This window comes from Podarcis cretensis (assembly GCF_951804945.1).
Source record: "Podarcis cretensis genome assembly, chromosome: 1".
Classification (NCBI taxonomy): Eukaryota; Metazoa; Chordata; class Lepidosauria; order Squamata; family Lacertidae; genus Podarcis; species Podarcis cretensis.
Genome location: NC_137170.1, coordinates 23,572,388 through 23,596,263, shown reverse-complemented (window position 1 = coordinate 23,596,263; position 23,876 = coordinate 23,572,388). Strand labels below are relative to the sequence as shown.

General features: G+C 42.1%; 1 protein-coding gene across 3 annotated transcripts; it reads left to right on the top strand.

The window, feature by feature from the left end:
* Nucleotides 1–4: 4 nt before the first annotated feature.
* CPSF2 (cleavage and polyadenylation specific factor 2) lies at nucleotides 5–22,039 on the top strand. Of its 3 annotated transcripts, none has more exons than XM_079948286.1 (15): nucleotides 5–158; nucleotides 2,292–2,446; nucleotides 3,714–3,873; nucleotides 3,995–4,100; nucleotides 4,916–5,045; nucleotides 7,778–7,893; nucleotides 9,101–9,288; nucleotides 10,692–10,982; nucleotides 11,631–11,731; nucleotides 12,184–12,384; nucleotides 14,093–14,245; nucleotides 14,680–14,905; nucleotides 15,895–16,197; nucleotides 21,063–21,197; nucleotides 21,333–22,039. In XM_079948286.1, exons 2-15 carry the CDS (start codon nucleotides 2,298–2,300, stop codon nucleotides 21,423–21,425), a joined length of 2,352 nt encoding a protein of 783 aa, XP_079804412.1. In that variant the 5' UTR covers nucleotides 5–158; nucleotides 2,292–2,297; the 3' UTR covers nucleotides 21,426–22,039. The 3 variants fall into 3 exon arrangements, with proteins under 3 accessions (XP_079804412.1, XP_079804413.1, XP_079804414.1); XM_079948287.1 differs by having other exon boundaries at nucleotides 34–163; XM_079948288.1 differs by lacking the exon at nucleotides 5–158 and adding an exon at nucleotides 461–484.
* The last annotated feature ends 1,837 nt before the right edge of the window (nucleotides 22,040–23,876 follow it).

Sequence of the window (23,876 nt, the reverse complement as noted above, 5' to 3'; positions counted from 1 at the left end):
GCGCGCTCGCCGGTTGTTTCCTCTCGGGCCAAAATGGCGGCGGCCGCTGAAGGGGCTGAGTGTGGCTGAGTAAAGAATCCCTCGCTTTTCCCCCATTCTCCTCCAGGCTTCCACTAGGTTTTAGGGGGGCCGGGAGTTAACAAGGGGCCGCCGTGCAGGTAAGGTTGGAATGAGTTTGGGGAAGGGAGCAAAGAGGCTTCCCGGCTTCCCTCCGCGTCCCCCAAAGGTGGCTTCGCATACACTCTTAGGATGAAACATGCATGATCAGTTCTTAAGCCGTCTCCTGGTGGAGGATTTGAAAGGGCTACCACTGCAGGGCAGGTGGTGGGATGAAGGTCTCGCTTCTGTGCAGTTTGGGGGGTTTCCTACGTTTCCTTTCTCCTTTCGCATCCAGACCCTTTGCTGGGGGTCTGAGCCAAGTCTCTGAGAGACACGATCTTGCTATACACACATATATGAAAGATCAGAATGCATAAGTGACCTGGTATGTAAAAACAAAATAATTATCAATAGGTGGCATCACCATATCAGCTAAAAATCCTCTAGCTGACAGATCCAAGGAGACCCTTAACTGGGGTATTTCCTTAATTGATTACATATAGTATATCGTATTCTTCCTTCCAAAGGAGCCCAGGGCAGAGAAGAGAATAAGCTCCATCTAACCTTTTAGGGACGTGGGCGGCGCTGTGGGTTAAACCACAGCCTCTTGGGCTTGCCGATACGAAGGTCGACGGTTCAAATCCCCGCAGCGGGGTGAGCTCCTGTTGCTTGGTCCCTGCTCCTGCCAACCTAGCAGTTCAAAAGCATGTCAAAGTGCAAGTAGATAAATAGGTACCGCTCCGGCGGGAAGGTAAACGGCGTTTCCGTGAGCTGCTCTGGTTCGCCAGAAGTGGCTTAGTCATGCTGGCCACATGACCCTGTATGCCAGCTCCTTCGGCCAGTAAAGGGAGATGAGCGCCGCAACCCCAGTCGGTCACGACTGGACCTAATGGTCAGGGGTCCCTTTACCTTTACCTTTAACCTTTTATTTGTTAGGGAAACTATTGGGAGAGTGGCCTTATTTTCATGACAAGGGTTGGGGAGCAGTGTAACTGGTAGCATTCACAGTAAAAGACAGAATTGTACGTCAAGTGGGATTGATGGGAATTGTGATCGGTTTTTAGTGAGTTGATTGTATTTATAAATCACCTTATACAGCATAACGAAAAGGAGCCTCAAAGCAGTTCACAAAGATTTATTAGAAGTCCAAAACACCTGGAGAGCACCAGGTTGGGGAAGGCGGACTGAACTAGATGGTTCCTTTGTGTTGCCTGTCTTCTCAGTTTAGCTTTTGTAGAACTTGAGCATTTGTTTGACTTCTTTGTATTCTTATAACTTAACACATATTTGATTTTTATTGGATTAGAGGTGACTAACAAATTCTAATAATAATAATAGGGCAAGTGAAGTGTGCATGGAGGGAGGACTTGTATATTGCAGTTCCCCTTCTGCGTTCTTTTTCAGTTAGTTGCAGCTTATCATTACGTCTGAATCCAAAACTGATAAATCTGAATTATGGTTTTGCAAAACATGCCAATGTCATAAACTACAGTTTGAAGATGGCATATCTCTCTAAACGGGTGTGGAACCTGTAGCTCTCCATTTGTTGTTGCACTACAACTTCCATCATCCTTTTCCACTAGCCATAATAATTTGGGATCTTCAGTTCTACATTTCTAATCTTTCCTATTTGTAGGACTTGATACAGCTAAGAACTCTATGGCCATGTTCACATGTAAGGAAAAACCAGACTTTCTTACTTAATGTGAACTTACTGTGAATAAGTAACATGCTTCTTCACACTACCTGATCATTGATGCTTCACACCTCCCTTGGTGTAAGCAATATAAACAGACCAGGAAGCCTTGACTTGCCATAACACCCAACCCAGGGAGTGTGATTTGTCCCCTAATCTACAAATATTATATTGTCTAATCCTCTTTTAAAGCTGGCCAAGTTAATCACCAAGCCAGTAACAAACCATGGCTTAAGCTCTGCTTGAGATCATGGCTTGTTGGAAAGAAGCCACAACCCCTGATCTGGGCGCAATGGGAAACCAATATCAGGTTTGTTTATCTTGTTTGTGCCATGAAAGGAATGAAATAGGAGAAGTCTGGCAGCATGCAACTGGCGTGCTCTTTATTCACAGTAAACCATGATCAGTTATAAAGTTTGAATTATCATTATGTGTGAATATAGGCAATGGCAAAGTCTTTTCAGCTTTATAACACATTTTATTCTCTTTTGGGAAGGAAAAAATGACTTCAATTATCAAGCTAACCACCCTTTCAGGGGTGCAGGAAGAATCTGCTCTGTGTTATTTACTTCAAGTAGATGAATTTCGCTTTCTGTTGGATTGTGGCTGGGATGAGAATTTTTCTATGGACATCATTGATTCCCTACGGAAGTAAGCTAGAACCTGACTTTAATTAAACTGTTATTCCTTTGCAAGTAAGCTAAAAACCAGATGTAATTATTGCATGCTTTATATCCTGATATAAGGAGATATAAGTAGTTAACATGTTTAGAGGCATAGAGCCCAGTAACAAGAAGAAGAAGATTAGAGAGAGAGAGAAGAATTCTCCACCAACTAATCTGTGGGCATGGAACAACTATTCAATGCTTGTGACCTACTATGGCGGGTCGGCAACGTGCAGCCCATAGGCCGGATCCGGCCCACAAAGACCATTTTACTGGCCCATGAGCCGCCCCCAAACCGAGCCGCCCACTTGGTGAGTCCTCCGTGCACTGCGTTAAACCGGCACAGCACGGGGACTCGCCGAGTGGCGCAAGAAATTGCGTCTGCGCAGACGCAGATACCAGAAATTGCTTCTGCGCATGCCTAGACGCCAAAAATTGCTTCTGTGCAGGTGCAATTTTCGGTGTCTGGGCAAGCACAGAAGCTATTTCCGGTGCTGCAGACATGGCCAGACGCGATTTCCAGCATCGCGCTGCGCCGGTCTGGCCCATGGACAGTCTTTGCGGGAGTGATCCAGCCCATGGCCGGTAAGCCTTGCCCACCCCTGTACTATGGGGTCCCATGCATGTGAAAGCAAAAGCAAATCCTCTGCTCAGAGTTCTGCGTGTGAAAAGTCTCCATGCAGAGCTTTACTCATTGGATTGGGGCACATGTGCAGTACTTCAATGCACAAATAATCCTGCGTGGATCAGTGTGTTTATGTTTATGTTTGCATTATCATTGCTCTGCATTAACAGCAACTGCATGCCAGATTGTAGGACCTGTCTTTGCCTGATCAAAGAAGGTGCTTTTTGCCTCTGTTAACTTGCCCATTTTTACAGGTTTGGTTCCTTATCTTAACTTTTGCCACACAGCTTTTTTTTAATGAAATATTCTAACGTATGAAAACAATGGCGTGGGAGGCTTTTGATCCAGTGGAGAATCATAGTGGCAGAAAGGGGGAGGTCATTTTTTGCTGATTTCAATACCCTTTCCCGCTTTTCAGAAGATCCCCCAATTCTGCAGTAAAGGTTTTCAGGGGGCAAAGGGAGAAATTGGCAAAACACTGTTCACAGGGTGCTCCTGCCCGCAGTTTGGATCAAGACTATGGCAGGTGCAATATTTCATTGATGTGCTTTCTTCAGTCACTAAAACTGCAATTTCTCAAATGATGGAATGGCATGCGATTTTCTCCCTTATTTTTTTTCTTTTATAGACATGTTCACCAGGTTGATGCAGTACTTCTTTCACATCCCGATCCTTTACACTTGGGCGCACTCCCATATGCAGTCGGAAAGATGGGGTTGAATTGTGCTATTTATGCAACTATTCCTGTCTACAAAATGGGCCAAATGTTTATGTATGATCTCTACCAGGTATAGTTCCCTTGAAACTTATTTTTCCTTCCTTTTTTATATTTTTACAAACATAACTGAAACTCTCACTGAATATGATTGTTATATCTTAAGAATAATTTCATGTTCTTTTGTTTGGTAGTCACGTCACAATACAGAAGACTTCACTTTGTTTACCTTGGATGATGTGGATGCAGCTTTTGATAAAATACAACAACTAAAATTTTCTCAGATTGTCAATTTGAAAGGTGAAGAAATAAAATTTTAAAGTAATGATCATTGTACTGTCTGTAATTTGCTGTTCATTTTGTTCAAACCCAGATTTTTCTGTCTTTAGAAAAATAAAATAAAATGGTTGTGTGGATGTCAAATGAAGAATTTTAGTCAAAATGAATACAGTGGTGCCCCGCAAGACGAATGCCTCGCAAGACGGAAAACTCGCTGGACGAAAGAGTTTTCCGTTTTGGAGGTGCTTCGCAAAACAAATTTCCTATGGGCTTGCTTCGCAAGACGAAAATGTCTTGCGAGTTCCTGCGGGGTTTTTCCCCTCCCCCCCTTTTTCTAAGCCGATAAGCCGCTAAAAGCCGCTAATAGCGCTAATCCGCTAAGCCGTCAATGGGCTTGCTTCGCAAGATGAAAAAACCGCTAGACGAAGAGACTCGCGGAACGGATTCTTTTCGTCTTGCGAGGCACCACTGTACTCTGTTTTAGCAGATTTAACGTTCTGTTTGCATACTTCTTTTAAAAAAATCTTTGTACACTTCTCCAAGGTTAGGAGGTCTAGAGCATTTCATGGGCTTAGTTGCCATAAAAGTATAGTTCACAAATCATTTTCTTTGTCATAGATGTAGGACAGCTTTGTAAAGTTCATTAGGGCCTTGGGAAATACTGCAGAGCAAGTTGCTTGTGAAATGCCATTTTAACGTGACTATAACTTGACAATAATGTGACTATAATTTGACTATAACTCAAATATTAATGCCATACTTTTCACCTGAGATTACGATGTTCTACAACAAACCTTATTCGTCTGTGTCTGATATGCTGCCTTTTATTCTCTTAGGGAAAGGTCATGGCTTGTCCATCACACCATTGCCAGCAGGCCACATGATAGGAGGAACAATTTGGAAGATAGTTAAAGATGGAGAAGAAGAAATTGTTTATGCAGTTGACTTCAACCACAAGAGGGAGATGTATGTACACAATATTGATATTGCCTGCTGCTGGTTAATTTTGTTGCTTGAATGGTTCTGATTTTTAAAGACGAGAGAGATTCAGTGCAGTGTGAGTGGGCATCCACTTCTGCAACAGGGCTTCTTGTTCTCCCTCTTGCAACCCCCCACTCCCAAAATATTGAGGGACTTTATGGAGCTGATTTTGGGGGTGATGGGATGCCAGAGTGAGAAAATAAATGGGCAGTTCTGATGCAAAAGTGGATGAACATTATAAAATTTTGCCCATACAGCCTTCTTTTTAATGGAGCATTGCAAATAAGGCTACAGAAAGTATTAGCCTGCAAACACATTATGCCCGGGTTCATTATATGTAGAATATCGGTGACCTGAAAGAACCACCAGCTCATCTTTATTTTGCAAAACATTCCTGTCCCTGTAGATAAGTGATTATTCACAGGTCTGAATCATTAACAAGAATTTTTAGTGTCTCCTAGTTTGTGGCAAGGATTGAGTGGACTTGGGTTATAATCTAATATCAAGGTTCACTGGAGAAATAAACAACCCCCTTTTAGTTACAAGACTCAAAGCTTTAAAAATATTTTGAAATGTAACATGGGTGCGAAAAGCTTGAAGATTCTCTAGATAGCAGCAAATGCCATTTTTAGCTATCTGTTTTAAGACAAAGCCTAAACAATCAAAACCACTTTCCTTAAATCCCATTTAAAAATAAACTGCCCTACTGCATGAGAGAGGAGCTGTCTCTTGTATTGAATTTCTTGAAATAATTTGGTACATCTATCAATAGTACTGTTATAGTGTTACCTATGTTCTAAGTACAAATGTAAATCCCAAAATTTGCGTATGCAACTTTGTATGTTTCACATGGAGAGTCGTAGATTGGGTTTTATTTATAGGAAGCTGCTGTGTTCTAAATTCTCTTCGCGGGTTTTATTACAATGCTATTTTTATACTTAGAAATGTTCACAGCTGATTTTTTAAAAAGAAACTAAGAATAAGGCATATGGAACAGAGTTATTTTTTTCTGAGTGAAAATGAGGAAATGGGTAAATTTCTGGGCGACCAGTAAATTGTAAAATTGTAACTTAAGAAGTACAGTGGTACCTCGGGTTACAGACGCTTCAGGTTACAGACTCCGCTAACCCAGAAATAGTACCTCAGGTTAAGAACTTTGTTTCAGGATGAGAACAGAAATTGCGTGGTGGCGGCGGCAGCAGGAGGCCCCATTAGCTAAAGTGGTACCTCAGATTAAGAACAGTTTCAGGTTAAGAACAGACCTCCAGAATGAATTAAGTTCTTAACCCGAGGTACCTCTGTATATTCATAAGTGTTGAGATCCTTAAATGAGAATGAGTGCAAATCCCTCAATATGTAGTCTTTTAAAAATTATGGAACATAGACTATTGCTCAGTTCAAATTGTCATCTGGCTTATTGTCACTGAAGGCTGACAAGAAGCAAGAAGAAGTTCAGAAAGGAGAGGTCCTTCCAATTCTACAGTTATATGATTCTATGATTTGCAGTCTTGATTATAGTACCATATTTTTTGCTCTATAAGACTCACTTTTTCCCTCCTAAAAAGTAAGGGGAAATGTGTGTGCGTCTTATGGAGCAAATGCAGGCTGCGCAGCTATCCCAGAAGCCAGAACAGCAAGAGGGATCGCTGCTTTCACCGCACAGCGATCCCTCTTGCTGTTCTGGCTTCTGAGATTCAGAATACATTTTTTCTTGTTTTCCTCCTCCAAAAACTAGGTGCGCCTTGTGGTCTGGTGCGTCTTGTAGAGCGAATAATACGGTAGTTTTGTTCATTTTTAAGGACAGTACTCAGTTAACCCATCCTGTTAGCACAAGGATTTCTCCATGCACAACATGACAGCCCACCTCACCCTGCTCCCTGCCTCTGTGCCTGTGCTCTCAATTCTGTTCCAGAGGCAGAATGTTAATTTAGCATTTCCTTGGATTCTACCCTAAGCAAATAGATTAAAACACTTCAGTATGTCAGTTACATCAATCCTTCCTTATCCTGTTCTCTGCTTGGCTATTCTGCCCATATTTTCATTAGGTGTCATCCAGTGGTGTCTGTCCGCTAGCGCAATAGACTTCGATTTGTGCAACAGGACATGTGCATCCTTGAAATTTTCTCCAGTGTTGAGGGACCCTCCAGAGCAGATTGATGCAGGGGTGGGAGGGGCTGCAGAAGGAAGGAGAGGGCAGGTGAAGTCCCATTGCACAAGCAGAAAATTACTTGTGCAAAGTTGGATATCACCAAATGTCTATTTTAGATTCCTTGCAGTAACAATTGACAGATTCTGCCTGTAAAACTAGGTTTTAATGTATGCTACATAAATCATGCTGTATGACGTGTACAGTTGTCGAACTTAATCTGTTCCAGGCGTCTTTTCGACTCCTGGAACCATTTGAAAACCAAGGCGCGGCTTCCAGTTGGCTGCAGGAACTTCCTGCACTCAATTGGAAGTCGTGTCGGACATTTGGCATCTGAAAAACATTTGCAAACCAAAACACTCACTTCCAGGTTTGCGGCATTCGGGAGCTGATTTGTTCGAGAGCCAAGCCATTTGACAACCAAGCTACCACTGTACTTGTGATTAAAGTGATAGCAAATTTGGTTGTTATGGAAACTAACTTTATAGAAAATTTCTGCTACATATGTAATTTTATCATCACCTTTCTTTAACTAAAGCACTGCAATTGTTTGATGTAACTTCTCTTTTAGCCATTTGAATGGATGTTCCCTGGAAATGCTAAGCAGGCCTTCCTTGCTTATCACTGATTCCTTTAATGCTACTTATGTACAGCCAAGACGGAAACAAAGAGACGAACAGCTACTAAGTATGTATTTTTCCATAGCAGCTGGGAAAATTCAGTTTCTAATAGATTTTTAAAACCTAGTTTACATGTGGTGCTCATAAATTTAATAAGAAAACAGAGAAAAAAATAGTCTTGTTCTCTGGATAAGATTGTGAGTTTCAGACACACACATGCACACACCCCAGTTGAATACCGTATTTTTCGTCCCATAGGACGCACCTAGTTTTTTGGGGGGGGAAATAAAGGAAGTTTCCCCCCCTTTATTTCCCCCCCAAAATGAGGTCGGGGAAACCAAACCAGGTCGAGGAACAGCAGGATGGCGGCGCTGCGCCTCCCCGCTGTCCCCCGAGCTTGTGGGGCTGGCTCTGCTTCAGCGCGCCCCGCGCTCCGTGCAGAAGGCTGCTATCCGCAGCCTAGGGAGCCCTGCGGGAACTCCCGCGGGCTCCCCAGGCTTGCTGATAGCTTCCTGAAGCCTGGAGAGCGAGAGGGGTCGGTGCGCACCGACCCCTCTCGCTCTCCAAGCTTCAGCGAAAGCCTGTATTCGCCCCATAGGACACACACAGATTTCCCCTTCATTTTTGCAGGGGAAAAAGTGCGTCCTATAGGGCGAAAAATACGGTAGATTTCTAGAAAATTAACAGCTTAAGATGATTATAACTTTAATTTGAAATTGCATATTTTGTGTGTGTGTTTAAAGAAAGCCTTTAATGCACTACATTAAAATCAACTACTTGTAAATTCCCTCTTTTTCAGGAATTAAGATTGATCTGGAGACATTCTAGGGACTTCTCTATTGTGGGCCCAGTGCTATATTTTAAATAAATAGATATATATGTTAAATAAATGCATTCAATAAATCATATAGTGATGCCCAAGACTCCCTACAGAGTTCTAGGAAGTGTGTAAAAACATTTCTTTTTTAAAAAAAAATTATTGTGGAAAATAATTTAATTTGGAGTATTTAACTATTTCCTGAATATGGAGTTGTGAATATGATTTTTTAAAAACTTATCCAATTTTAATGTAATGTGATGTGAAATTATATTGTTTTTGAGAAAGCAGTTACCATTATTTAATTAGAATCTGATTTGGAAGCCACGTGTAGATTAAAATATAACCCTTATGCTAATCAGGTTTTCCTCTGACTAGTAAAAGGAAACGATTTATATACATATGAATTAGGATTCAAATGCTGCCACAAAACTAATACATTGTTTCTTTTCTCCAGCAAACGTCTTGGAAACACTAAGAGGTGATGGAAATGTCCTAATAGCTGTGGACACTGCAGGCCGAGTTTTGGAACTTGCCCAACTGCTTGATCAAATATGGAGGACAAAAGATGCCGGTTTAGGAGTTTACTCTTTAGCACTTTTAAATAATGTCAGCTACAATGTTGTAGAATTCTCAAAATCTCAGGTTGGTTTTGATAGCAGAATATTAGACTGACTTCTGTAATTACAGTGGTGCCCCGCAAGACGAACGCCTTGCAAGACGGAAAACCCGCTAGACGAAAGGGTTTTCCGTTTTGGAGGCGCTTCGCAAGACGATTTCCCTATGGGCTTGCTTCACAAGATGAAACGTCTTGCGAGTTTGTTTCCTTTTTCTTACAACCGTTACTGTAATACAGTACTGTACCAGGTATGAAGCGGGAACTGGGCTGGTAGGGAGTGAGGGAGCGACCTACCTTTTCCAGTTTCAGCCTTGGGGAAGGAGAGCGTCTCGCTCCGTGAATGAACGCAAGGCAAGAAAAGAGCAGGAGCAAATCTCTTCCAAGCGTGATCGCGAGTAACCCGATACGAGAGAGAGAGAGAGACTCCAGAGACAGAGCGTGTGCGTAAAAGCACACAAAAGAAAGACTGCAGAAGGAGCCAAAGAACAAATAACAGACTTGGGCGCAACAGAAGCGGGATCTAGCAGAATGACGCAGAGGGATCCTCTTCTGGAGAGGGCACAGAGGAGGCAGCGGATCTGGCTGGGTCTCTGCGCCGCCTCTGCCTCTCTCTCTCTCTCCCCCTCCCCACGTGGCTGCTCCATTTTGCCCTAACTGCGCGAAGGCAGGAGGAGGGGGACCGAGGAGGAGGAGGCATCCACTGCGCTTGGGCCGCCGTGAAGGCGCCTTTGCGGGGGGGGGGGAAGAAGCCGGGAGCAGCTGCCGAGACTGTGGGGAGCCCGGCAGCGTGGCGCAAGGTAACGGAGGGAGCAAGGGAGAGTCCGCGCCGGGCGCTTCGTGCGTCCGCCCTCGGTTCCTGGGCTCGAACTTCCTTTGGCAGCTCGTGGAGAGAGAGGGAGAGGAGCGGGCTGGGGCTTTGATGTGGGACGCGGTTTGGCGGAGCGAAGACGCGGCAAGGCTTGGCGACAGAGGAAGGGGGGCTGTTTTCGTGGGGAGGTGGGAGGGGGTGTCTTTGCCTCTTCCCGGCAACAGATCCTGCAGGCTGGGGAAACTCCTCCTGCTGGGGAGCGACCCGCTTTGTGCTTTGCCCGCTATCCCATTATAAAAGGAGTACTGCAATAATGTTCATACAGTAATACAGTACCAGGGTGCATCCGTGCTTCGCAAGACGAAAAAAATCGCAAGACGAAACAACTCGTGGAACAAATTAATTTTGTCTTGCGAGGCACCACTGTATATCAAGCCTTTGCCCATGTCCATAGTATTTTACAGCAAACGTTTGAGAACTAAGCTGTTCGAAAACCAAGGTACAACTGTAGTCTGGTAGTTTCATACATTTGTAAGTACTATTTAAGCACCATTTAAGCACTCTTTGCTACATAGGTGTTGCAACTCAGTACAACTTGCTTTTCCCCCTTCCTACCTACAGGTTGAATGGATGAGCGACAAACTGATGAGATGCTTTGAGGATAAGAGGAACAATCCTTTTCAGTTTCGTCATCTCTCTCTCTGTCACGGGCTTGCAGATTTGGCGCGGGTTCCTAGTCCCAAAGTTGTCCTTGCCAGCCAACCAGATCTGGAATGTGGGTTTTCAAGAGATCTCTTTATACAATGGTGCCAGGATCCTAAAAACTCTATAATTTTAACATATAGAACTACTCCTGGCACACTAGCACGTTTCCTAATAGATCATCCCTCTGAAAAAGTTACAGATATAGAGGTAAGAAAATTTGTTCGAGGAGACTGCAGTCATACTGACCGTTGCGGGAATTTTGCTTGCTTATGTTGACCAACTTATATTCCCTTCCTTATATTACCAAGGGAAAATACTGATGAAAAGAATACCCATCTTTATTCATTTGATGAGAAGGAAATACTCTTTCCCCCTCACTTCTTTAAAGAAAACGAGTAAAATCATGTATGGTAAAATAGTGTTTTAGTAAGATTATAAAAATATGTGACAACACTTGGGAACTTTTAGGCCTGTTTCAAGCATTATTTTTTTCCATGTGGATACTTAAGACAGTAATGTTTGCATGCACCAGACATATGTTTGGAAATGTGCATGATTTTCCATTAATTGTTCAGCTATTTTTTTATTACAAAGAAGGCACACTTTTTCATTGTCTCCCAAGACAGATGAATGCCAGTGGATGTGGAAGATTCATCTTGAAGACCAACTATTAGATTAAACTTTGCGTTTTTCAAATATGTGACATTGCAAATATGATGCCTTCTGGTGTTCTGATGTTTCTACTCGAATTTATAATGTTTATCACTCTTTAGGAACTGTGTTGAGAACTCATGATAAAAGGTTGCTACTTATGTCAGCAAACATGCCCCTTATTTGCACATGCTTTTCTTTTAGCTGAGGAAAAGAGTGAAACTGGAAGGGAAGGAACTTGAGGAATACCTGGAGAAAGAAAAACTGAAGAAAGAGGCGGCCAAAAAGTTAGAACAGTCCAAAGAGTGAGTACCTGTGGTGGTTGCAAATGGCCTTTTGAGCAAATACTCAAATACTGCTACTTTGCCATTCTACAGCACCAAGGAAAAAACACTTTAAACAATTCTAAGCTTATTTGATGTAAGCTCAGTGAAATTTACAGTCATAAATGCCTTCCGGCAGTATCATAAGTCGTCTTGAAACTGACGCTTCCCAAGATAAGTAGCAACTCCTCGTAACAGTTAACTTCAACCATTATGTTCCACAATACTCTTCTTTTAATGGTATAGATCTATATGGGCCTATGAGCACCCAGTACTGTAGTGTTGTTAGAACTAAGTGGTTGTCAAGCTGGTGTCTCCAGATGACAAGAGTCCTGGAACCGCTCCAAACTTGGTAAGATTGGAATAGAAGTATAATATTTTGGTGTTGTTTGCTTTGTGTTTATATGAAACTCTGTTTTCGGCTCACATTCTAGAGCAGATATTGATTCCAGCGATGACAGTGATGCTGAAGAGGACGTTGATCAACCATCTGTTCATAAAACTAAGCATGACCTTATGATGAAAGGTGAAGGCAACCGCAAAGGAAGCTTCTTCAAACAGGCCAAAAAGTCCTACCCTATGTTTCCAGCTCCAGAAGAGAGAATTAAATGGGATGAATATGGAGAGATTATCAAGTACGTGGGAGAGAAGAGATAATATTATAATGAGTGTTAAAAATTAAATGTGCACCAAGGTAATAGGTGCCTATTTTATATTTAGGGGAGCCTTTCAGGTGGGAGCCTCACTGAGGCATACCAAGAGGAAAAACAAAGATTATGTGCAGAGTTGAATTCCAGATATCCCCAACAAGATTCATGACATTTATAATTGTCTGGATGATACCAGTTTTTTCTGTTTAGGTTGCAATCCTGTATATGATTAATTATGTATTTATGTACCTTTGCTTTACTTTAATTGATCTTTTATTGTCTGGGTTCTTTAAGTTATTTCCTTGTGCTAAAAGTAAAGGAATTTAATGTTTGCCTGATTCACACTTAACATAAAACCAGGGATGGCAAACCATAGTTAATACAGTGGTATTTTGGGTTACATACGCTTCAGGTTACAGACTCCGCTAACCCAGAAATAGTATCTCGGGTTAAGAACTTTGCTTCAGGATGAGAACAGAAATCGTGCTCCGGCAGCGCGGCCACAGCGGGAGGCCCCATTAGCTAAAGTGGTGCTTCAGGTTAAGAACAGTTTCAGGTTAAGAACGGACCTCCAGAATGAATTAAGTACTTAACCCGAGGTACCACTGTATGGTTTAATCCAGGGATGCCATGTCCGTGGTTCTCCAGATGTTGCTGAACTATAACTCCCATCATCCCTGGGTGTTGGCTGGGGCTGATGGAAGTTGGAGTCTTAACATCTGAAGGTTCATAGGTTCCACATTACTGTGTACTCTAGTCAAAATTGGCCACTCCACTCCTGACTTGCCGGGCTGGGGGGGCGGGGAGCAAATCAGAGGCTGGCTTAATGTTATGCGCAAACCAGCACTTGTGGTTTGCTTCCCTCAAACAGAGGGCCATAGCTCATTGGCAGAGCATCTGTCTTGCAAGCAGGTGCAGTCCCCAGTATTTCCAGGTAGGGTTGGGCAATATACCTGTCTGAAACCCTAGAGCAGGGGTGTCCAAACTTTTTTCAGAGAGGGCCAGATTTGATGAAGTGAGGGCTGACCAAAGGGCCAACCGAAGTTGTTGACTTGTTGAAAGTTGTTGAGCTTTTTTAAGGATTGATTGAAGTTGTTGAGGTTTTCTTAGGATTTTACCCCAGGCACCGGATGTGCCAGTGCCAGTGCTCTGACCTAGTATACACCAGTTGCCTTTATTCCCAAGTGCTAGTACTATAATCACACAAAAACTACACCGAAGCAGTAAGCCAAGAACAAACCACCCTAGCTTCCGTTCATAGCTTGTTTGGAGAGAAACAAACAATGAGTGCTGGTTTGTGTATAAAGCTAAGTTACCTGATTTGTTTCCTCCCTGGCATGGCTAAGTCAGGACTTTGGAGCAGCAGGCAATAGCACATTGTTCATTCGCATTCAACCAGGGATGTGAAACCCACAAACCTCCAGATGTCTTATCTTCCTTTTAAAATATGCCACAAAGAATGCATATTTTTCAATATAATTCCAAAATCGGCAAAACTTTCTTTAAAAGGACATTTGTTGAGCCTCTTCCTTAGATTTCTGGATGCGTAGCAGTGGTCCTTTCTTGAGCTTTGATGTTGTTAAATCTGTTTCTCTTCATTTAGAGAATAGCTATTACGTATATTGTCTTCCTTCACCATAGATGTTTCCTTAGCATTCCCCTAATTAAGAATTGACAACAATCCTTTGTTTAGACCAGAGGATTTCCTCGTTCCAGAACTTCAGGCAACAGAAGAAGAAAAGAACAAATTAGAATCTGGACTTACAAATGGAGAGGAACCTATGGACCAGGATTTATCAGATGTTCCAACCAAATGCATTTCAGCAACAGAATCAATGGAAATAAAGTGAGTGTCTTATTGTTAGTTGCAGCTGGAGGGCGCTATTGGCAGATGAGTAGTGATGGTTAGTTCATTGCAATCTGTCACCTTTTACCAACTGAGACTGCCTGATAACTTGGGCTGGAAAAAATTCCCCATTCCTAATCTTACCAGATCACACCATCTAGATTTTCACGCTCAAACATATATGAAAGAAATTGTATTGATGGCTTATTCTATATGTTTAACAACATGATGTACATATTAAGAAAATGAAGCCCCCTTTGAAGTGAAATGTTGAATCATTCTGTTAAAGTTCAGTAATGGTGCCAACCTAACCCTGTTTAGCAGAATGAATTGTGAACATTTCCAAACCTTTTCTCAAGGGAATGCTTTGCTTGCATATTATTTTGCAGCTACAAAAAACAGCAACTTGTTTTTCTCCTTACGTTGCATTTTAGAGCTCGTGTTACATACATAGACTATGAAGGGCGCTCAGATGGGGACTCCATTAAGAAAATAATTAATCAGATGAAGCCGCGGCAATTGATCATTGTCCATGGGCCCCCTGAGGCCAGCCAAGATCTTGCAGAATCCTGTAGAGCTTTTGGTGGAAAGGACATTAAAGTATACATGCCTAAATTGCATGAAACCATAGATGCAACCAGTGAGACTCACATATACCAGGTAAGATTGTAGAATTGGGTAAAAAAAAAAAGAATTGGCAACTATCCTCATAAAAACTTGTATTTATTGCTGTATTCCTAGCTTGTACTTAATTTAATCTTATGAACTTCCCTGAGATCTTTTGAGGAAGGGCGGTATATAAATCAAATAAATAAAAATAAGAATAACAACTAGCCAACCTGCAGTGGAAGTACTAATTCCTTCTAATCAAGTACCTAATCAGAAATACTGTTTATGCTTGCCTGTGACATGCTGGTTTTTTGGAGAGAAGATAGTTAACACTTTGTGGGCTAGAAAAGGGTTTTACATAAACCTGCAAGGCTGCTGTATTCTATTCAAGAATAAGGAAGTGTGTGTGTGTGTGTCTGTGTCTGTGTGTCTGTGTAGCTACATTTCTTTTGGTGAGAACAAAGCTAACACAAGCTTTTCACCTCAAGCCGTTTTCCCCCTTCTCGAAGTCCCCTATATGGTATTTTCTTTGGGAGCCTCTAAGTAGCTGGTTGCTGTTGGTACACAGTTGTCTACCTGACTCCATTATACAGAAGAAATGGAGTTGCAAAGACTGGGGAAAAATCTTGCCTATATGCAACAAGAAAGACAACTTGTAAATCATCAAGATAACTTGGTGGTGGAAATGATAATTAAAGTATACATGCCTAAATTGCATAAAGGTCTTGTGCCCATAACACTAGGAACAAAAACTTTTGGTTATGTTATGTGATTTACTGATAGTCTACTTGTCCAATTTTCACCATTCATTTCCACGTTCTTGGAAAGTCTTACTTATTTCCTCCCTGAGCTGTTTTGTCCCCCCACACCAGTACCATGATTATAAAAGTGCTATGATACGTCGTCCATAAAGTTCTCTTCTTAACAGCGTGACTTCCTGTTGACTCCAAGCATGTAATGATACTGAATGTAATGTATATAAAACAGACTCTGTGGTTCATCTGTTTCAGTATTTATTTTATATGTTTATTTGTGATTAGGTCAGGTTAAAGGACTCGCTGGTCAGTTCCCTTCAGTTTTGTAAAGCCAAAGACGCTGAACTGGCATGGGTAGATGGAGTCCTGGACATGCGGGTATCAAAAGTGGACACGGGGGTGATTTTGGAAGAAGGGGAACTGAGAGATGATGGAGAAGATTCAGAGATGCAAGTGGACGCACCCTCGTCGGATTCTAGTGCTGTTGCACAGCAGAAGGCCATCAAGAGTCTTTTCGGAGATGATGACAAAGAAATATGCGAGGAAAGTGAGATCATTCCTACTTTGGAACCCCTGCCACCGAATGAGGTAGAAAAACTAGTTCCTCAGCTAAGCTTTTTTTTTTTAAATGCTTTTTATTAGTTTTCTTTCTTGATAAACACATACAATAAAGTAACCAAAATAATAAAATGACAAAAAACAACAACAAGAAACATACATACAATCATAAATCCATAAGTTCTTACACATGGACTTATGTCACCGTATTCTATATTCCCAATTCCTTTTCTTCTCTGACAGACTTCCGTCTTCCTCAAAGCAGGTCCGTTTTGTCTGTTTGTTAAACTGCTTCTTTTATCATTTCTACTGTTTTCGACATACTATACTTATAATCCATATTATGGTTTGGGAAAATTAAAGCAAATCCAGGTTTTGACTTGGGGGGCGCTTTTTTTAAAGTAATCTCTATACATTTCCCATTCCTTTTGGAACTTTTGGTTAGACTGTCTCCTAATTTTCTCTGTCATTTTTGCCAATTCGAGATATTCAAATAATTTATCCTGCCATTCCTTTTTTGTTGGTACTAATTCACTTTTCCAATTTCTAGCTATTAATATTCTTGCTGCAGTTGTAGCATATAAGAATATTTATAAGAATATTTCATTTGGGATATCTGAATCTAAAATACCCAAAAGGAAAGCTTCTGGTTTCTTTATGAAGGTTTGCTTAAACATTTTTTTCAACTCCTCATATATAATATCCCAAAAGGTCTTAATTTCTTTTGCAACCCCACCACATGTGGAAGTGTCCCTTCTGCCTGTTTATGCCTCCAGCCAGTATTAGATCACGTTTTGTACATTTTGGATAGTTTGCTGGGAGTTATATACCACCTGTAGAATGTCTTCAAAAGATTTTCCTTTAATGTATAACAGGCCATAAATTTCCATTCCTTATTCCATAATCTTTCCCATGCTAATAATTGGATATTTTTACCCAGATATTTTGCCCACTTAATCATTACTTCTTTCACCTCCTCATCTTTCATCTCCCATTCTAAAAGCAAAGCTTTTATTTACTTCTCTGCAAGTTGGGTGGGATATAAACAGCTCACATAAATATTGCTTTGCATTGTTACCTTGTATAATAATAATAATAATAATAATTTATTATTTATACCCCACCCATCTGGCTGGGCCTCCCCAGCCACTCTTGGCGGCTTCCATAGAAACCAAAAATACAGTAAAATCACACGTTAAAAACTTCCCTGAACAGGGCTGCCTTAAGATGTCTTCTGAATGTCAGGTAGTTGTTTATCGCTTTGACATCTGCTGGAAGGGCGTTCCACAGGGCGGGCGCCACTACCGAGAAGGCCCTCTGCCTGGTTCCCTGTAGCTTTGCTTCTCACAATGAGGGAACCGCCAGAAGGCCCTTGGCACTGGACCTCAGCGTCCGGGCAGAATGATGGGGATGGAGACGCTCCTTCAGGTATACTGGACCGAGGCCGTTTAGGGCCTTAAAGGTCAGCACCAACACTTTGAATTGTGCTCGGAAACGTACTGGGAGCCAATGTAGGTCTTTCAAGACCGGTGTTATGTGGTCTCGGGGGCCGCCCCCAGTCACCAGTCTAGCTGCCGCATTCTGGATTAGTTGTAGTTTCCGAGTCACCTTCAAAGGTAGCCCCACATAGAGTGCATTGCAGTAGTCCAAGCGGGAGATAGCCAGAGCATGCACCACTCTGGCAAGACAGTCCGCAGGCAGATAGGGTCTCAGCCTACGTACCAAATGGAGCTGGTAAACAGCTGCCCTGGACACAGATTTGACCTGTGCCTCCATGGACAGCTGTGAGTCAAAAATGACTCCCAGGCTGCGCACCTGATCCTTCAGGGGCACAGTTACCCCATTCAGGACCAGGGAATCCTCCACACCTGCCAGCCTCCTGTCCCCCAAAAACAGTACTTCTGTCTTGTCAGGATTCAACCTCAATCTGTTAGCCACCATCCATCCTCCAACCGCCTCCAGACACTCACACAGGACCTTCACCGCCTTCACTGGTTCTGATTTAAAAGAGAGGTAGAGCTGGGTATCATCCGCATACTGATGAACACCCAGCCCAAACCTCCTGATGATCTCTCCCAGCGGCTGCATATAAATGTTGAAAAGCATGGGGGAGAGGACAGAACCCTGAGGCATCCCACAAATGACAGCCCAGGGGTCTGAACACTCATCCCCCACCACCACTTTCTAAACACGGCCCAGGAGGAAGGAGCAGAACCACTGTATGACAGTGCCCCCAGCTCCCAGCCCCTCAGGACGGTCCAGAAGGATGTTATGGCCGATGGTATCAAACGCCGCTGAGAGATCCAGCAGAACGCCGCTGAGAGATCCAGCAGAACGGCTCTCACCTTTGTCCCTAGCCCGCCGGAGATCATCAACCAGTGCGACCAAGGCAGTTTCAGTCCTATGATGAGGCCTGAATCCCGACTGGAAGGGATCCAAATGGTCCGCTTCTTCCAGGCGTGCCTGGAGTTGTTCGGCAACCGCTCGCTCAATCACCTTGCCCAAGAATGGAAGATTTGAGACTGGGCGATAGTTGGCCATCGTGGCCGCATCTAAAGATGGTTTTTTAAGAAGCGGTTTAATAACCGCCTCTTTCAGCGGGTCTGGGAAGGCTCCCTCACGGAGGGAAGCATTCACCACCGCACGAAGCCCATCGCCCAGTCCTTCCCGGCTAGCTTTTATAAGCCAGGATGGGCAAGGATCCAGGAGACAGGTGGTTGGTTTCACTCGTCCAAGCAGCCTGTCCCCATCCTGTCCACAGAGGAGATTCTTGATATCCAAATAAGGTACACTTAAGAGTTGACCCACTGAGATATATCAATTTCAGTGGGACTACCAAGTATGGTTAAGGGACGTGGGTGGCGCTGTGGGTTAAACCACTGAGCCTAGGACTTGCCAATCAGAAGGTCGGCAGTTCGAATCCCTGCGATGGGGTGAGCTCCCGTCGCTCTGTCCCAGCTCCTGCCAACCTAGCATTTTGAAAGCACGCAGTGCAAGTAGATAAATAGGTACCGCTCTGGCAGGAAGGTAAACGGTGTTTTTGTGCGCTTCTCTGGTTTCGCCAGAAGCGGCTTAGTCATGCTGGCCACATGACCCGGAAAAACTGTCTGCAGAAGCGGACAAACGCCGGCTCCCTCGGCCTGTAAAGCAGGATGAGCGCTGCAACCCCAGAGTCGTTTGCAACTGGACTTAATTGTCAGGGGTCCCTTTACCTTTACCAAGTATGGTTAACTTTGGATAAGACTCATGTTCTTCAGTGTTAGAATTCAGGGATTTATTTATTTATTGCGCTCTTATATATGCAGCCTGGGTACTTGATAAATGGCCTTGCCCTTATATATCAGTGCAATCACTGCAGTAATTGGGAGAGGCACTTGTATTCTTTTTTTATTATTATTTTTATTATAATTTTTTATTAGTTTTTTTAACATATCATTTTCAACAGTAATTAAACATACTTTTACATCTTTTTCAAATTTTGACTTCCATCAATCCTGTCTGAAAATTTTCCAATCTAATCTCTCAGTATGCATTTCTTATCTTCCCTATTACATTTCAAACTCATAACCAATATCTCTGTCTTTTTCTGCTTTGTAACACTTCGTATATTTCTCCTTACAAAACTTCTTGTAGTCCTACTAGCGTAATTTGTTGATTACAGTTGCTCTTCAAATAATTCATATACTTCTTCCAGTCTTCTGCAAATCTCTGGTCCCGCAGGTTTCGAATCCTTCCTGTCATTTTGTCCAATTCTGCATAGTCCATTAATTTTGTCTGCCATTCTTCTTTCGTCGGAATTTCTTCTTGTTTCCATTTCTGGGCTGACAACACTCTTGCCTGCGCAGGCACTTGTATTCTTATATAGCCGAGTTCTGCTCTGGCGACATGGAGCACCAGGACTTTAAGCATAGCAGCCCCAGTGTTGTGAAACACACTTCTGTTTGACATCAGGCAGAAGCTGACACTTTTGGGATTTCAGCAGCTTTTCAATAATTTTTTATTCCGCCAGGCCTCCCAGAAGGATAATCTTGGTCTGGTTACTGTTGATTTTGGAACACAATAATGCTCTTGTTTTTAATTTAATTTAATAGGCTTTTATTTGCTTATTAATACATTGTATTATATATTGATTTCTGTTGTGCACTCAGCTCTGATTCTTTTGTGACTGTGAAGTGACTTTAAAAAAAAATCTCATATTGCAAAGTCAAATAAATTACACAAAACAGTACAGAATCAGTTTACTTCATGAACATATGATAAACAGCATGGTTGTGTATAAGCTACCTTGCTATTTATCAAAACCAGGAAGGGCCAGCTGGTTCTGTCTAGTTTTAAGTGCATTTGCTGTTTTTGTTTTTTTTAACTGTTTTTAATTATATTATGTGTAATTCACACAGTTTTTAAGAAGGTGATTAGTAAGCTGATGAAGAGAATAATAATGATCATCTTCTCCTTGCACACAGTTGCAAGTCTGAAAGCAGAACTTTAGTCTTCTAATTGTGCCATGAAAGGACTGTTGCATAGCTGTCAACTTTTCCCTTTTTTAAAGGGAAATTCCCTTATTCTGAATAGGATTCCTCGCAAGAAAAGGGAAAAGTTGACAGCTATGCTGTTGGTACAAAGCACTGGGCACTTCTGTGGTGCTTATGGTCTTATGGGAGTTTCATGCATTGCACTGAGGTCTTTGGGGGGGACAGATTCCTAGTGGGCTTTGTCCTGTGAATCCAACACAGGACATAATTGTTAAATGGGTAGATTGCACATGATCTCATTTACTTGCGGTTGAATCTTACCACTTATAATATGAAATGATTTTGATGCTTGTATTTTCATCTTTCACTCTTTTTCCCCTTCTAAATCTGTTAATTAACTTCTGTTTTGCACCTTCACAAAAGGTTCTTGGACATCAGTCTGTCTTCATGAATGAGCCAAGACTTTCTGATTTTAAGCAAGTTCTCTTGCGAGAAGGAATTCAAGCTGAGTTTGTAGGAGGGGTTCTCGTATGTAACAACTTGGTGGCTGTTCGCAGGGTAAGCGCTCTCTCTGTGTGTGTGTGTGTGTGTGTGTGTGTGTGTGTGTGTTTGTGTTTGCTTGCTTTTATGTGCCAATCATAGCAAATCTCTGTACAGTCTCTAAGTAATTGGATGTAACATGTTTTCTTGCAGACTGAAACTGGACGCATTGGATTGGAGGGCTGTCTCTGTGAAGATTTCTATAAAATTAGAGGCCTTTTATATGAACAATATGCCATTGTCTAAAGGAGGACTGTAAATATAATAGATATGGACATTTTATTTTTATGGAATCCTTTTGTGGCACACGTTTGTAAGGGCAATTTACCAGCCATTACCAAAGGTTTCCAGCAGAGGAACCCAGCATTGGAACAATATTGGATATATTAAAGATAAGGTAGCTGTATAGGTCTCCTGTACATTTTGCCAGTTTTATTTTTCAGATTTTTGTTAGAAAATACCTGTTAGATTGTTTCACAATATTTCATTTGCAGATATTCTTATGAGAACTGTATAAAAAATGAGTTTTATCCAGATTAAGTTAGTTGCACTTAGGTTAAGACATTATGAACTTAACTCCATTGATTTCAATGGGAGCTAGGTATAACTAACTTTTCCTTAATGGGCTGGATCCAGACTATTTAAGAATGTAAAACATTAAAAGTTAATGTTAGATATCAGTTTTCCTATTTTGCAATTAAAATATTTCCTCCCTTGATTTTTTTTGTGAGAGAATTGTACATTTACTGTTTTGGTAAAACCAAATACAATAGACCATTGACAGTTAGTCTGTTTCTTGTTAATAGTTTCCTCCCCAGGATATGAGAAATCACCAAGAAATTAAAAGTATTTCTTGGTAATGCTTTCAGTGTATCTTTCTTCAGTGTTTGGTTAATCAATTCAGCCATTATTGTTACTAACCAACTGGACACTTATGAAAAATTATATGTGCAGAAAGAAAATTACAGTGACTTCAAATGACTGCCACCACCGTTTTGAAAATGTATGCTAGATATATTGGTGTGGGTATATATCTATAAATTTAGAATCATAGAATCATAGAGTTGGAAGAGACCACAAGGGCCATCGAGTCCAACCCCCTGCCAAGCAGGAAACACCATCAGAGCACTCCTGGCATATGGTTGTCAAGCCTCTGCTTAAAGACCTCCAAAGAAGGAGACTCCACCACACTCCTTGGCAGCAAATTCCACTGTCGAACAGCTCTTACTGTCAGGAAGTTCTTCCTAATGTTTAGGTGGAATCTTCTTTCTTGTAGTTTGGATCCATTGCTCCGTGTCCGCTTCTCTGGAGCAGCAGAAAACAACCTTTCTCCCTCCTCTATGTGACATCCTTTTGTATATTTGAACATGGCTATCATATCACCCCTTAAACTCCTCTTCTCCAGGCTAAACATGCCCAGCTCCCTTAGCCGTTCCTCATAAGGCATCGTTTCCAGGCCTTTTTGGTTGCCCTCCTCTGTCAGTGTCCTTCTTGAACTGTGGTGCCCAGAACTGGACACAGTACTCCAGGTGAGGTCTGACCAGAGCAGAATACAGTGGCACTATTACTTCCCTTGATCTAGATGCTATACTACTATTGATGCAGCCTAGAATTGCATTGGCTTTTTTAGCTGCTGCGTCACACTGTTGGCTCATTTATGCACACGCACACAAATACATAGAGAGAGAGTTGCTTTTCCACTAACAAAAAGCCTGTTCCATTCACAGAATTGAGTGCTACCACTATAATTAGGTAGAGTTAGGCTGCTACTCAGGAGGTGCCATGATCTGTGTGCCAGAGGGCCTGTCCTGCACCCCCTAAGCTAGCCTGCTGCCATCAGGTGCAGTAGAGGTTGCTGCCCTGTTGCCAAGGTTGAAGGAAGTCAAATTGGCTTTTATATGTAGAATGGCTAACAGGAATGTGGGGCTGGGCGCCATCTTGTCTTTCACCACAGGCAGCAAAATGTATTGAGCTGGCCCTGGCCGATTCCAGTGTTGCAAAAGAGAAGTGATTCCAAATCCGGAGCAGTTTTTTCCATCTGCACAAGCCTCTGCAGAAACTCTTCTCAATACCTTCTTATGGCCCAACAGAGTTTCTGTGTCATAGCCTAAATTTCATTCACTTCGGATACATTGTGGCACAGTACTTCCACTACTGCTTGGGTGAAAGTTCATTTTCTGCTTCCACTCATGGTTCTTTGAATCCAAGCCACAGAATTCTACATTTAATTATGTTCCGGGGTGGGGGATAAATATGTTCCTCTCTCTCTATTTTTGTCCTTTTGGATATAGGGTTGCCAGGTTAACATTGGACCAAATGTGTTTTAATGGGGACATTTTGGCGAGCGAACTTTTTATACCACTGCAGCACTTTAGGCAACATGATAATTGCTGAACTCTTCTCAGTTTAAATAGAAACATTTTCGTGTTGTGCAAGAACATACTGGTTTCACTACTTCCATTCTAGTACAGTCATACCTTGGTTTTTGAACAGCTTAGTTCTCGAACGTTTTGGCTCCTGAATGCTGCAGACCCAGAAGTGAGTGTTCCGGTTTGCAAACTATTTTTGGAAGCTGAATGTCTGACTTCCTGCAGCCAATCAGAAGCCACGCTTTGGTTTCTGAACATTTTGGAATGGATTCTGTTCGACTTCCAAGTTGTGACTGTAGTTTCACATATTAATCCTTTCCAGGAACAA

Coding starts and splice junctions, on each gene's coding strand:
- CPSF2 (XM_079948286.1), top strand. CDS start 2,298: ATGACTTCAATTATCAAGCTAACCACCCTTTCAGGGGTGCAGGAAGAA. Junction 12,385..14,092: donor GAATATGGAGAGATTATCAA/GTACGTGGGAGA, acceptor TCCTTTGTTTAG/ACCAGAGGATTTCCTCGTTC. Junction 14,246..14,679: donor ACAGAATCAATGGAAATAAA/GTGAGTGTCTTA, acceptor GTTGCATTTTAG/AGCTCGTGTTACATACATAG.